This window comes from Crinia signifera, chromosome 7 (genome assembly GCF_055691185.1).
Source record: "Crinia signifera chromosome 7, ASM5569118v1, whole genome shotgun sequence".
Lineage (NCBI taxonomy): Eukaryota > Metazoa > Chordata > Amphibia > Anura > Myobatrachidae > Crinia > Crinia signifera.
In genome coordinates, this window is record NC_139223.1 from 140,409,388 (window position 1) to 140,424,605 (window position 15,218).

A 15,218-nucleotide genomic window follows, 5' to 3' on the forward strand; every position below is an offset into this window, starting at 1 on the left:
GGAGGTAGGGCAGGCTTCCGGGTGAGGAACACCGGGTGCGGGGGTAGGGGGATGGGACAGCTGTACCCAGGGCACCCCCCTGTCGGTGGCCCTGCCTGCGCATGCGAAGGCACGCAGGACCGAATGGATCTGAATAAGGTCCTTAATCCGGGAAGTGTTTATCTGCCTCAAAACTGACTTTCAAACTGGATTAATATTCTGATTGAAAGGCTTGCATTCCTTACAAAGTAATTAGGTAATTAAGCCCTGTTTATTTCAATCAGAAGACATTACTAGGTTCAAAGACAGACACATATCCTTGACAGAATGCCCAACATAAAAGGTATTTGGATTGTCTACCGCAGTGACGCCATTTCTTTTTAGTAAAGTGATAGGCAGAATATTGGTTCATTTTACAAAATGGCACCTGGACTGCAAATTTGTTCATTGGGCCTAATTCATACCTAATCGCAGTACAAATTTGTTCTCATAATGGGCAAAACCATGTGTACTGCAGGTGGGGCAAAAGCAACATGTGCAGAGAGAGTTAGATTTGGGTGGGATGTGATCAAACTGAAATCTAAATTGCAGCATAAAAACTAAGCAGACAGTATTTGCCCTGCACAGAAACAAAATAACTCACCCAAATCTAAATCTCTCTGAACATAGTACATTTGCCCCACCTGCAGAGCACATGGTTTTTCCCATTTTGAGAACAAATTTGCCCTGCTATCAGGTCTGAATTAGAACCACTGCTTGAAGAAAAGATGACCAAGAAAAGTTGTAAAGATTTTAAAGTTGCCAAATGTAACTATTGTTCAATAAACAGCTAAATGCCAAGTCAATAATGCGTTTTCATGCTGAGGCCAGCTCAGATGACGTTATGAGAGGCTCCCTTGGCCAGTTCTTTATCCTGAATATTACCTGCTCACAATAGGACATTTGTACAGATTTCCCATCGCTGCGGGTGCAGTCTAAAAGCCGAGTTTTTATTCCTTCTCCACAGATAGCCTTTTCACTGAGCTGACAGGTGCTCCACTCTGAAACAACCAACAAAACCTATTTACATACAGAAACCACCATTATTCCTACTTACTGTATTGTTGACCCCTTAAGCACCACTCGAATCTGAAATAATTGAAATCATTTTCTGCCACTTCTAATATTATGGGATTTTCCTCTCATGTAACCCCTCCAGTGTAGGCATACGAAACAACAGGGATGCGGTCATTTGGTCTACTGCATTATGGTCGACAGTCATTAGGTCGAATCCATTAGGTCGACATGCTAAAAGGTCGACATGACTCTAGGTCGACATGGGAAAGGTCGACATGGTTCTAGTTCGAAAGGTCATTAGTTCGACAGGTCATTAGTTCGACATTGTCTATGTCGACATTCACAAGGTCGACATGGAGTTTTTCACTGTTTTTTGAGCCAACATGTGCCGACAGGCGGTATTTCATGCCCTACCATCCACTAGGGCGTGGTGGGAGAATAAAATAGTGTGCCGAGTGTAGCGAGGCACCGTGCCCGACGCATTGCGAGCGCAGCGAGCGATGCGAGGGGATGCAGTGCACTTTAAACTGTATCCATGTCGACTGTGTTGACATTCAGGTAAAAAAAAACAGTGAAAAACCCCATGTCGACCTTGTGAATGTCGACATAGACAATGTCGAACTAATGACCTTGTCGAATTAATGATCTGTCGAACTAATGACCTTTCGACCTAGAATCATGTCGACCTTTTCCCATGTCGACCTAGAGTCATGTCGACCTTTTAGCATGTCGACCTAATGGATTCGACCTAATGACTTTCGACCATAATGCAATAGACCAAATGATCCCAACCCGAAACAACATTAAGGTAAGAAATTATTAATGAAGCAATGGCATTCTCTTAATAAGAAAATACGCTTTTGTAAGAATAAAACAAATGGTGGCCCTAACAGACATATGTACGTTTAAAACAAAAAACAGTAAAAAACATTTTAGGTTTTTCGTAAAATAAATGTTTAAAAATTAGTTGAATGTTACAAAACAAGAAATAAAGATAAAACTTGTATTAATAGTTTGAGTGAGTTCTCATTTTTTGGTCTCCAATGTAAACAATACATACTGTATACAGTATTACTATACTATAAAAATGTATATAAACATTTACATGAATCAAAGATAAGGATGGTGGGGGATGGGAGGGAAACTAAGTATGAGCTTGATTGGGTTAAAGCCCCTGTACACACAGGGCGATTTCAGCCATTCTCACCGGGGATATGGTTGCTGAGCGACCATATCCCTATGTGTACGGGGGGAATGTCGCCAGGAGCCCTGGGGTAATCGCTGGTCAGAGGAGCTTGCTTGTGTGATCAGCGGCTTCCATCAGCGATCAACTGTTTACCCCTGCGGCTTCCGCCAACAGTTTCTTCTTTTCATCAGCGACCATCTCTGGTCGGTGATGAAAACGGGACACTGAGCAATATACTGTATTGCTCAGCAATATATTGCTCTGTGTGTACGGAGCTTTAGGGAGTGAAAAAGTAGGCTAGACAAGACAAATATATGCAAGAGAAGGCAAGTACAGTATTAATTATTGATATTCTCTGCGTACTTGCATGGGTTTACTCTGGGTACTACGGTTTCCTCCCACAATCCAAAAATATACTGGTAGGTCAATTGGCTTCCAACAAAAAAGTAACCCTACATTGTCTGTGTGTGTATGTACATGTGGTAGGGAATATAGATTGTAAGCTCCACTGGGGCAGGGACTGATGTGACTGTTCAACTATACTCTGTAAAGTGCTGCAGAATCTGTGTGCGCTATATAAGAAACTGTTAATAAAATAAAATAATAAAATTGGCATTTGTGGGGTTCTATTTTTTCCACGACTGTTTACAGTCGCAGCTTTGGTGAGGATTGGAAGCTTTGGACCACTGTCTCTGATCCATTTTCACATTTCAAACCCTAAACGATTTTTCACAATATTCATTTTGAGTTATATCCTATTGCCATTTACAATGGATTCAAGTGAATCTTTACTCGTATAAAGAATCCAAGTAAAACGGATATTTATTACCGACGGATATTTATTACCTCATACCCAGATTTCAGATTTCAGATTTGCGACCCCTGATGAAGTCGAAATGACGAAACGCATTGGATTTCTGTCTGATACTAACTCTATGGGTATATGAAATCTTGAAAACACTTGACCACCAACTGCTGCAAAGAAATTGTGTACAATAATTTATCTATGTTAAATTTTATTAAAAGAATTTGTTTTTACAATTAATAATTCATTGTACGATCACTTGAGAAGTGTATGCTGGTGGTGACTTAGTTATAGGTGCACTCTATATACCTTTTCTTATATATATATATATATATATATATATATATATATATATATATATATATAGATGTAGCCCCTGCCATCCTTGGCCGGGGCTTGCCAGACCCTCCCCGCTGGCGAGCGCCGCCGGAGAGAGGCTACACTGATCTGGGACGCGCGTGCATCTCACACGCATGTGCATCCAAGTCTCTCTGCGGGGACGCTGCATTCCCTGCCCGCCTCCGCTTCAGGGAGACGGGCAGGGTTAGGGGGCGCTCGGGGCAGCGAGGGGTACCTGCCGCAGCGGCGGGGACCGGAGGCAGGCTCCATTGCCAGGGGGTGCGCGAGTGTCTCCTGTGCATGCGCCCCGTGGCGGGATGGCGGGGACTGGCGAAGATGGGCTGAGCTCCATCTGTATATATATATATATATACACACAAGTACTTGGGGGCGGCGGCACTCAGATCAAAGAAAAACGCATGACAGAAGATTTACACCAACGTTTCAAAGCTCCTGCGGCTTTTTTATCATGGCTTTATAAGAACAAACAAACACATGTGCATACACTTACATATATAACCTTCCAAGTTCCGTTTAAGCGTCCCGGCGTCTCCACGAGCGGTCCGCCTGTGAATGATGTCATCCTCGTCGCCGATAGCCGGGAGGCGTGGAGGGAACGCTGTCGGAGACGCCGGGATGCTTGAACGGAACTTGGAAGGTTATATATGTAAGTGTATGCACATGTGTTTGTTCGGTACTTGTTTCCTAGAACGGCCACAATCAGGGGTAATCGTGTACCTTAACTTAAGGTACACGATTACCCCCGATGGACCCGATTTCCTTTGAAATCAGGTCCATTTTGCCGGCAAAGGCAAAATCGGGTCCATCGCGTCGGTCGGGTGCATTAACATTGCACGCGACGCGACCGACTTGATGGACCCGATTTTGCCATAGGGTTCAATGTTAAAATATTTTTAACATTGTAATCGGGAAAAAAAATGGAAAATGGGCCAATATGGGCCATTTCTCATTGTATATGCTACCCCCCCCCCCCCCATTGTGAACGTCACCCCACGATTGACGCCAACCCGAAGCGTGGCGAGCGTAGCGAGCCCTCGAGGGGCGGCGGTACGCGGCCTCCGACCTTTTCACACCCCTTTTTCATACCCCTACTAGTAAGGGTATTTCATACCCCTACTATCCTCGCTGCGCTCGCCACACTTTATATTCTCAACTCCACGCCGACGTGGATAGTAGGGGTATGAAAAGGTCGGAGGCCGCGTACCGCCGCCCCTCGCGGGCTCGCTACGCTCGCCACGCTTCGGGTTGGCGTCAATCGTGGGGTGCCGTTGAGAGGGTGAAACTTGGGTCTGGGGAGAATTTTCCATTAAATCCAATGTAAAATAGGATCCCGGGGACCCTATTCACATTTCAATCAATGTAAAAATCGGGACCATCGCGTCGGTCGCATCGCATGCGATTTGGTCGCATGCGATGCGATCGATGCGATGCGACCGACCCGATCAACATCGGTGTGGCCGTTCTAGGAAACAAGTACCGTTTGTTCTTATAAAACCTGTATATAAATGTCCGGCACTCCTATATGGAGTAAGCAAGTTGCTGACCTGGTGCCCTCCAGCATTGACCAAACGGTCCTTTGTATATGGTAGAAATCAGGCTGCACTCCCGGATTTGTAAATAGCAAGCGTGATTTATTATCAATCCGACATGTTTCGGGCAAAACACGCTTGCGGGTCATTTTTTCATCAGGGTGTTTTTCATCAAAAATGTTGGAAGACATTTGAAACTTTGGTACACCAATTTGATTTCCAAGTTGTTCTTTACTGGAGTGCCACCCTCATGCACCTGGATACATAGGAGTCAGCTTTTCTCCGGGGAGGGCACCCAGGCCTTTTACCATTGATCAGTGCTGGCCACCCCTTCCTTGTATTATAGATAGATAGATAGATAGATAGATAGATAGATAGATAGATAGATAGATAGATAGATAGATACTGTAGATATATATATATATATATATATCAGCAGGTGGACCGGCACTCTATGCTGGAAGCTGGATAACTTGCCCTGGTGCCTTCTCAGCTTTGTAGAAAAGCAAGGAATACAGGAAACTTGTGGAGCGGCACTCAGGTAGCAGGTATAACAATAAACGACACTACTATGTCAAAACTAGTTTTCAAAACTATGACATAGTAGTGTCGTTTATTGCTATACCTGCTACCTGAGTGCCGCTCCACAAGTTTCCTATATATATATATATATATATATATATATATATATATATATATATATATATATATATATATATATATATAATGCAAGGGTGGTGGGGTCCGGCACTCACAATATGCTGAAAGTTTTAGCTGGGGTGCCTTCCTCTGGAACCGGCTGGAGTTCCTATGTAGGTGTGTAGAAGCAGGCGGCACTCGTCAGACTTGTTAGTGGAAAAATAAAAAGCCTTTATTTATCCGACGGCGTTTCGGGGATTAACCCGTTTTCAAGGACATACTATATATATATATATAGAGTTTGTTTTCGGCTCGGCACTCCAGCTCACAATGGCAGATTCCCAGGTGCCCTCAGGATCCGAAAGATAGTGTAGTTGTATCCAAGTACAAACAAACCGGAAAAACAGTTGTTCCTGCACCTTGACAAAGGGGCTAGTCCCCGAAACGTTGGAGAGTTACCAATACAGTTTTTTTGAAAACCCACTGAGTGCCGCGGTTTGTTTGTACTTTGTACTTGGATACAACTACACTATAAATATATATATATATATATATATATATATATATATATATATATATATATATATATATATATATACAAAAGATTTTATTGCAATGGACAATCACATCAACTAGTCACATTGCATTATAATGGTATGTGACTAGTTGATGTGATTGTCCATTGCAATAAAATCTTTTGGAAAAAGACCCTTGGAGTGACGCCATTCAACCCCCACACTACCTTACTTTTGTGGAAGGCACCCAGGGCATCTACATTCGTTATTTGGAGTGCCAGTTCGCCCCCACTACTTATATATATATACATATATATATATATATATATATATATATATATATATATATATATATATATATATACAGTATATAATGTATTTATTTATTTATTTTATAATTTCCAATAATATTTTGTATCTGATTAATGCCCAAGAGAAAATGCATAGTTCACAAGCAAAACAAATGGTTCAGATTATAGGTGTATATGATGTACTGAAAAACCTGACAATTCTGAGCTATACAGATCAGTCTTATTATAGGTGAATATATGTTACTTTGATTTTGATGAGCCCAATATATTCTTTGATCAGTTCTGTTCTAGGCCAAGACAGGAAACAAGAGTACCGGAGAGTAATGACACAATATGAGCATGACTCTATACAGATTTTGGTCAGAATATTATTCATCACACAAGCACTGTGAAACTTATTAGCCAGTGTCGTTATGAACATTATCCAATAGGGCCGATTTACTAACAGTGTATTTTGGTGCAAAGTTTTCATGGAACCACTACAACAAACCAGCAATTAGAATGTAAATAGAACCAACCAGCAATTAGAAAGGGAAAAGGGACCAATCAGCTATTAACTTGAGGTTGCGGCTAGAATCACTTCTGTTTTTTTAACTTTTCCCATCATGCACTGGGTCCACGTATACCTGGAGGGGGAATATATATCTGTGGCTAGCGAAGCGAACCACCGTGCCCGAAGTGTGACAAGCGAAGCGTACCCATGAGGATACAATTGAGCTGAAACAAAAGAAAATAACCTACACCTACGGAAATTACAGATAAAATAAAAAAATAAACCACTGTGAAGGAACTATTAACTTGAATCTGAAATTGTGAAAATTTAGCACATAAATGCCATGCTAAGCTATGAAAAGAGTCCTGCTGTGGCTGTTAGGAGCTATCTCAACAAAAATAAATGAGAATAGCACAGTGGGGAGGGGTGCGGATTCCAGCACCAGATAGACGCTGTACTGTAATATTGTAATAATTATTATATTTGATGGTAATAGATGGCTTATAACCCATAATGAAACAATTACATTGATTTCAACCAAATGAATTACATTTTATCATTGTTTCATAATTGATTTAAATGCAGTAATTTGCATTTTAATTAAAAGTCTGTTTTCCATGGTAATAAGCAAATAAAATGTCTCAATACTTTTAAATTGATTCAGTTTTATAAAATGTGATGTGCTTTCCTTAAGAGGTAATTGGTGGCTCTGTCCTGAGTAGCCCAACACTAAGATCTAACATTAAAAATATAAATGTGAAATAAAACAAAACGTAAATTTTTTTACCATCAGTAATGCAAGTACTGTAGCATCCCACTAACATGGCTGCAGCCTGCAGGTACAGTAATATTAGTAAAGCTCTCCCTCTGGACCATATGCTGTTGCTTTATTTAAAATCTGCATTGCCGATCTTCCTTCTGGGTTGAATTCAAAGATGGACTCAATTCTGTTGTGACTGCAATTTTGCATGCAACGGTTTTGTGGAAATATGCAAATGACTCATCCCTTGGGATTTGCATACAGAGGGACCATCAGATGTGCACTGGTTGCAGCATTGATATTCAGAATCAGCTTTATTGGCCAGGTATATTTGTGCATACTAGGAATTTGGTTTGGATTGCTGTGCTACAGCTGTTTAGGTAACCGTTAAACAGTGACAGTACAGATACATAATGTATAAGTAACACATACAGGTATACGCTCGATGTGCCCTGGGGATTGTAGACGCAGGGAACATATATTCGCTGAGCTGCACAGCACCTAGGCAGCCATCAGCGGCGCCACTGGTCATCGCAGCAGCCAGGTAGGTAACAATGTAAGCAGAGACAGTACCGTTATGACTCAGGGAACGCTCAGACTGTCTGTTGGCAGCAAGCTGCTAGAGCCAGTTGAACTGTGCACACTGATGAAGGGCGTGATTAAGCATGGATCGCTAATAAGAGAATTTGCAGTGGCCTAAAAAGAGAAAGCTGCCGCCTAGTCTGAAAAAAAAAATGCCTGTGCTAAATTGCAAATGAATTAGGAATGGATCGGTAACCGCAAAACACTCGCAGATTCACACGCCAACATCTATGGAGATCTATTTCACATGGGATGTTGCTATGGGCAACCAATCAGATACTATTTATTATCTTCAATAAGGTGCTAAATATATAAGAAGTAGATTCTGATTGGTTGCCCATAGCAACATCTCATGTGGAATAGAACTCCCATCTTAGTAAATTTCCGCCTTTGTCATGTGAGCAAATGTTAGTAGGGCTTAGGCTGCAAATAATCTGCCACTGAGACATGCTGGAAGTGGTTATGGCTGATGTTGGAGACCCTCCCCAAATGCGCCTAGTCATGCCTGCATATTTAAGACACACCAAGAAAACGGCATGTTGCCGCCCCCAAATACCAGCTACCTGTCACTCAAACAGTATTGCTATTATGAGCCATATGCATTTTTCATATGCATTTTCAATAACTATTCCCCCTCTTGTATGCGCAATGTAAATGATGTGCATGTGCAATTGTTCCATAGACAATATGTGAATTCTCTAATTAACGACCCATGCTGTATTAGACCCGAAGTTGCAAACCGAGACATGTCCCCGTCACAGTTAAGACATCCCTGCTTTGACTTGCCACACCTATGCCCCCCACTTACCCGTTACCACCTATAATCGCCCTGTGTTTGTCTATCAATCTTGTGTAAATATTTTGTTAAAAGTAATGATTCCAAAGCAGTTAAAATACTTTATCGTATCATCATAGGCAAAACATTATTAGCTGCCACCCCCCCCCTCCGCTCCCCCCAAATGTTAATATTCTTTGGTCTTTGTCCCTAAACCCCTCCCACCACCATAGAATAGACTGTGCCTATATAGGCTACCCCCTATATTATAAATTATAATGTGCCTCCTCCCTCATTGTAGTATAGAACAGGGGTCCTCAAATTATTTTGCTCTGGGTCCCTATCAGACAATAAAAATAATGACAGGACCCCAGCAAGTGACTGCAGAAGGTCATTAGATCACATGTGTAGGCAGCAGACAGCACATACATGGCAGCATTGTGGAGGCACTAAATGATGGGAGGAGTCTAACATAACAGACAACTCAACAGATATTTCAGACTCCTTGAATCACTGACTGAGATTTGAAAAGTCATCAGCCTGATGGTCAGCAACATGGAGTCACGACCCCATGCTGAGAAGTCAGGTATAGAATATAAAGAGCCTTCCCCTCCTTTAGTGAGAATTGGAATCCCAAATTGCCTTTAGATCCCATGCACTGACCCCCTTCCAGCTGTGCAGGTTCTCCCTGCATCATGAAAGGAAGGAAGCTGCCGTGCCCTCAGCAGGTACCACCCCCAGGCACATGCCTAGTGGGAAATCCGGCACTGTCACTATCAATTCAGGATTGACCTGTTGGCATCACAATGCCAACATTGTGACTGTTGACAATGCAGCTGTTCAATTATTATCTACATCGTGCCAGTGGCAGATTGCACCACTGGGGCAGTGGGTTAGCTCTTGTTGGACTGGTCCCATGTTCTCTCTGTGTAGTGGCTGGCCAGCTGACACAGGCTGCATGTTCTGGCGGACGCGCTGCATGTTCTGGCGGATTCTGCTGGAGCACAAACTGAAAACTCCGGCTAGCAGGCACTTCCGAATGCTGCTAACAATGAGCTGTGGTGGCGCAGTGAAGCCTAATCTCCAGACACATATGCCAGTGGTAGGCTATAGTTAACCAGCCATTAGGGTAAGGTATAGGGTAAGGGTTAAGGGGTAAATACTTAACCAAATGACAGATCAGAGGTCTAAAAGTCATGTCCACATGATGAATGCCAATATATCATACCCAAGAAGTAAGAACTGTAAGCCTGACTCAAAGGTGGACGGAGTTGAGAGAACGCATGTTAGGAGTGATAATCGCAAACTTCACTTGGACAGCCAAAAAGTATGCATGAAAAAACATGCAATGTTGTATGCATTTGTTTATATGCATTTGTTTGCTTTTACTTAGGATGACTTCTTTGGAGTCACAGTTTTTGTGATGTCTGTCAGATAGTAGTGCACAAGGGGAATGCTTAAACTCCTATTTACATAGAGTAGCACTTGAGTATTTGTGAGAAATCGCAGCTGATGATCTCCTGCCCCACTGAATCAGGCCAGGAGACTTCACAGGGATTTTGCAGCAGAAAATGAAACCTTCAGACTGTGCTATGGGATTTCAGTCGTCAAGTCCTATGATCATCATCATTTTTCAGATATGGACAAGTAATAATGCATCAAGAACAACCTGTAATGATGCATGTAGTAACTGTATTAATGGGCATAAGAAATGTACAATTAAAAATTCTTCTCAAATCGAATCATTAAACCCGTTAATGACTAAACACTGATTCTGAAAATGATACTACTGATTTTCCATGTTCAAAGAATATACTGCTACAGACGATTAAGTGTCACATTACTTTCAAGAAAGTGTTGTGGAAAAAGTAGAATATTAATCATCAAAATGTTCTATTACATGATTATCTTACATAATACTACATTAGTTGTTGTTCTCTTATCACACTATAATAACCTACAACCCATGAATTCATCGTTATCCTGCATTGCAGTCCAGGCCGAAGGCATTTTTGCTCGGCCACACCCTTTATACTGGCCACCAGCATTAGACCTTCCCCAATGCAGCATCAGGGTGTGGACCACTACTTTCAGTGGTTGCGATAGCTCCTGAGTCCTGGAGCAATGACCGAAACCTCCGGTTTCCCATCATCATTTACATTTTATAATAAACCCACCACCTATGGACCTGAGATTTCTCCTTGATCTTCCTGTCCCATTAACGGTAGGCTTGTGATTTTCTGCATTGTACTTACATTGTATTGATTGTCTGTTGGTAATTTTTTTTTTGCTATTTGCAATGTCTTCAACACTGTAAGGATTTGTGGCACTTAAGAAATAGTTAGGGCAGTACACTATACCCACTGTATCCCCTTATTTGTTAAATTGTGCAGCATATTGACCAAATGACCCCAAATATTGTTAGGGTCATCAGTCACCCCTGGTGCTAATCCTCTTCCTTTAAAATGAAGACCTTGATGTTGCAGTGTGTAGTTTTTCACAGGTCAGTGCAACAAGACCCATAGTCCCATTTTATTTTGCAATGTAAGAATGTACTGTATATTATATAGACAGTGTAATGGTTAACATCACAGCCCCACAGAACTGGGATCATGGGTTTGATTCCCACCATGGCCCTAACTATGCATGTATATTCTCCCTGTGCTTGCGTGGGTTTCCTCCGGGTACTCCGATCTCCCCCCTCAATCGAAAAATATACTGGTAGGTTCATTGGCTCCCAACAAAATTAACCCTAGAATTAATGTGTGTGTGTGTAGTAGGGTATATAGATTGTAAGCTCCATTGGGGCAGGGACTGAATATTCAAATATTGTCTGTAAAGCTCCGCAGGATATCTGTGTGCTATATAAATAACTGTAAATAAATAAATATTTTAACTTTATGCATGATGGAATTGCACATTTTGCAAATTGCAATTGTCCTTTATCATTTATTTGTCAACTTTTGTTTCCTTTCACTCATATAACATCTCCCACTTATGTTTATGAAATCATAAACCAGAGGCAGAGAATAAAATAAAATAAAAAATGCAAAACAGGCAATTAATTTTTCTTATACTTTAGGTGCAGTGTAAAATCTACCTTGGTCACCCTGAGTAATTGCAGGCTATTCACCTTTAAAATACACAACCATTTATATATGCATGTTGCATATATATCTACGGCAGAGGCTACCGTAGCCTCTGCCCTGCTAATGACCGGTTGGTGATCAATACCATAAACAATTAAATTGGCTCAATAAATCCTGCTACATTTCCAAGTGAGTGATAGAAATCTAAAACATACAATTGAATAGAAGATACGCAGTATATATCTAAAAAAAAGGATCTAATGAATAAATAATGAATGGCAGCATTTAGAGAGGAATTCAGTCACTGCCATACCTGTGACATTATACTGATAGTGGAAACAATTACTGTTCAGGATGCAGGGCTCAGTCTCGGAGTCCTTAGGACAAGGCTTTATGTTAGCAGGAAATCTCAGAGGAAATCTTGTCCTTGACCTCAGTGAGGCAGAGTCGCACAACTGATGGAGAAAACAGAAAGAAGACCATTAATTAATATCATGATCAGTAGATTTAGTCCCCACAATAGTACTAGAAGAGATTTCCATATACATATACAGTATCTGAAATATTTCATAAACCATGACAGAGCTCGTAATGTCACAAGAGGGTTACAGCAGGTTCAGACCCAGGAGACTAAAGTACAGGTAAGGTGAGGTAGGGGGATACTGGGAAAATTAGAAAGTGGAATATATAGCAAATTTAAAAAATATGAAAATCTTAGAGGGCTCTTCGACATGTTCCTGACAATAGAACTGTAGATCTGATTGTATGATGAAGGTGTCCAAGTATCAATAATTCTCCGTACACCTGTAGATATCTCAACATAGTTTTGGTATATTTTGTTGCTAAAAGCTAATTAGTGTTCTATGAAGCTAATTAGTGTTCTTCCCTTGTGTTTTGTAAGTGTATTTCTATAGACATGACGAGCATCAATAACAGAAGTTTAGGACAACTTCTAAATTGATCATTTTAAAATCAATGGAACAAATATGGATTCCAGGCACACAGCTTTTCTGTAGTAGATCCTATATAGCCACCATACATATACACAGCTTTACCCCATGCAGAACTACACAAACATGGGACTGCTGTAGAAAGGTATACCATTTTATTCTCATTGGTGCACCTACGATAGTGAATTGTCCTACTTGCATATTTGCCTGTGAGTATTTATATATTTTGGTTAAGACCTTCCCCATATATATATATATATATATATATATATATATATATATATATATATATATATAATATATATATATATATATATATATATATATATATATAATGAAACAAATAGATACCGACACTCAGCTCCTTGCTGGCTGTAGCGTGCCCCGTGCCCTCGCTGTGAGGTGTCCAGATGACACCACTGGATATAGTCTGTTAGATGCGCGGCACTGAGGTCATAGATCAAATAAGACAATGCGTAGCCCAATTAAAGGTTGACGTTTCAGCCACTTTATTGTGGCTTTTTTCAAAACAGCTTACATACATACATCGTGTACACTCACCTCTATATGTAGAGTTCTAGAGCACAGAACACTGATAGAACTCTACATATAGAGGTGAGTGTACACGATGTATGTATGTAAGCTGTTTTGAAAAAAGCCACAATAAAGTGGCTGAAACGTCAACCTTTAATTGGGCTACGCATTGTCTTATTTGATCTATGACCTCAGTGCCGCGCATCTAACAGACTATATATATATATATATATATATATATATATTTATTCTCCACTCGCATTTACTGTCTAATAGCCATTGCAAACGATTAACAATCTCCGCTGACAGTTATTAAATGTTTGAAGAGAATCCACTAGCCTTCCCTGTTTCAGTGTATGTTCTCTAGTGACTAATTAACTTCCTGTGCTCCCCTGCTCAATAAATACCCAAAGCAGATGGCGGTAACTCAGTTAATTACTTCAGGCTGATAAACAGAAATAAGCAGACACATAATATACTGTATACTCAAAATAAACAGTGAACCAGAAACTGGTCCAACATCATTAAGTATATGTTACTTTATTGTAACAGATTATATAGGTTATGTATACAAAATCTGGTAGTCTGTATAGCATACATATCTACTCTTCTGGAATCTGCAGGAGAGTCACCCATCTCCGAGGAAGATTGGCTGTTTTTCACTAATTCTTCCAAGTGAAGTGGGAGGATGTGCAGAATAATGCTGGTAATCGCAGGTCTGTTTGGAAGGATGGAGGCAATATGATGTGCTTCTGTGATAATTATGTCATTTGACCCATACACTCTTCATCAGGGGCCTGATCAACTAATAGGCTGATCAGGCTGCAGCCTGGAGTGCAGAGTCTTGGGGAAGGTGTGTGTGTGTGTGTGTGTGTGTGGGGGGGGGGGGGGTTGCAGTGCAGCAAGGGGAGTCGGATCTCTACTGATTCCATGCGGGCGGCCTTGCTGGGCTTCATCCAGAGAGCGGTAAAGAAAATATGTACTGTATGATATATAGTTGGAATGTAAATTCATCAGGTGTTAACGTAAACCGATGATGAAATTACTGAGCCTGATTCTGAGTTGGGAGACAAGCAGTGGCTGACCATGTAGTGCAGTGGGGTCTACTTAGCACATATAAACATATGTGTTATTATGTATGTAATATATGCACTGGATGGTTCCCCCAGGGGATCGGCACAACGGTATACATTGGGTGCCATGCGGTGCTTGGGAATCAGCATAAGGCTTCACACAATCTTAAGTGTGAAACTAATTAATGGGAGTCTGGGGGCTGTGGCCACCGCTGGTAGTGAGCAAAAGCAAAAATCAAGAAACTGTAGATTTAAATGTAGATTTAAATCTGGTTACTGATATCACTCAGTGTGCTGGGAGAACCAAGTGTACTTTTCTTTATTCTATTTGAAAAATGGCAGATAGAAGCTGATTGGCTGGGACTTTATCTCTATCAACTTTATCTCTCTCCTAAGCTTAGTACATAGACCCCTAATTTCAGGGCTGGATTTACGGGTCCGGACCGTCCCTATGTATAACGTTTTTGCCCCTCCATTAGGCATGTGGTGTGATGACATCACACTCATTAGTCTGGGCTGGACCCGGCTCAGCTGTCTCCACCCCTACACGCCCATTCTATACACAGCAGCCAATAGGCTGTG

The 15,218-nt window shown here is 41.1% G+C and overlaps 1 protein-coding gene across 1 annotated transcript in view; it reads right to left on the reverse strand.

Annotated features, from left to right (window-relative positions):
- The window catches only part of THSD7B (thrombospondin type 1 domain containing 7B), a 443,716-nt gene that overhangs the window by 55,678 nt on the left and 372,820 nt on the right, over positions 1-15,218 (reverse strand). Inside the window, exons 18-19 of the mRNA XM_083153878.1 lie at positions 12,393-12,534; positions 904-1,019 (exon numbers count right to left, since the gene is read on the reverse strand). Of these exons, the coding sequence (XP_083010004.1) occupies positions 904-1,019; positions 12,393-12,534 (258 nt within the window). The remainder of the gene's footprint in view (positions 1-903; positions 1,020-12,392; positions 12,535-15,218) is intronic.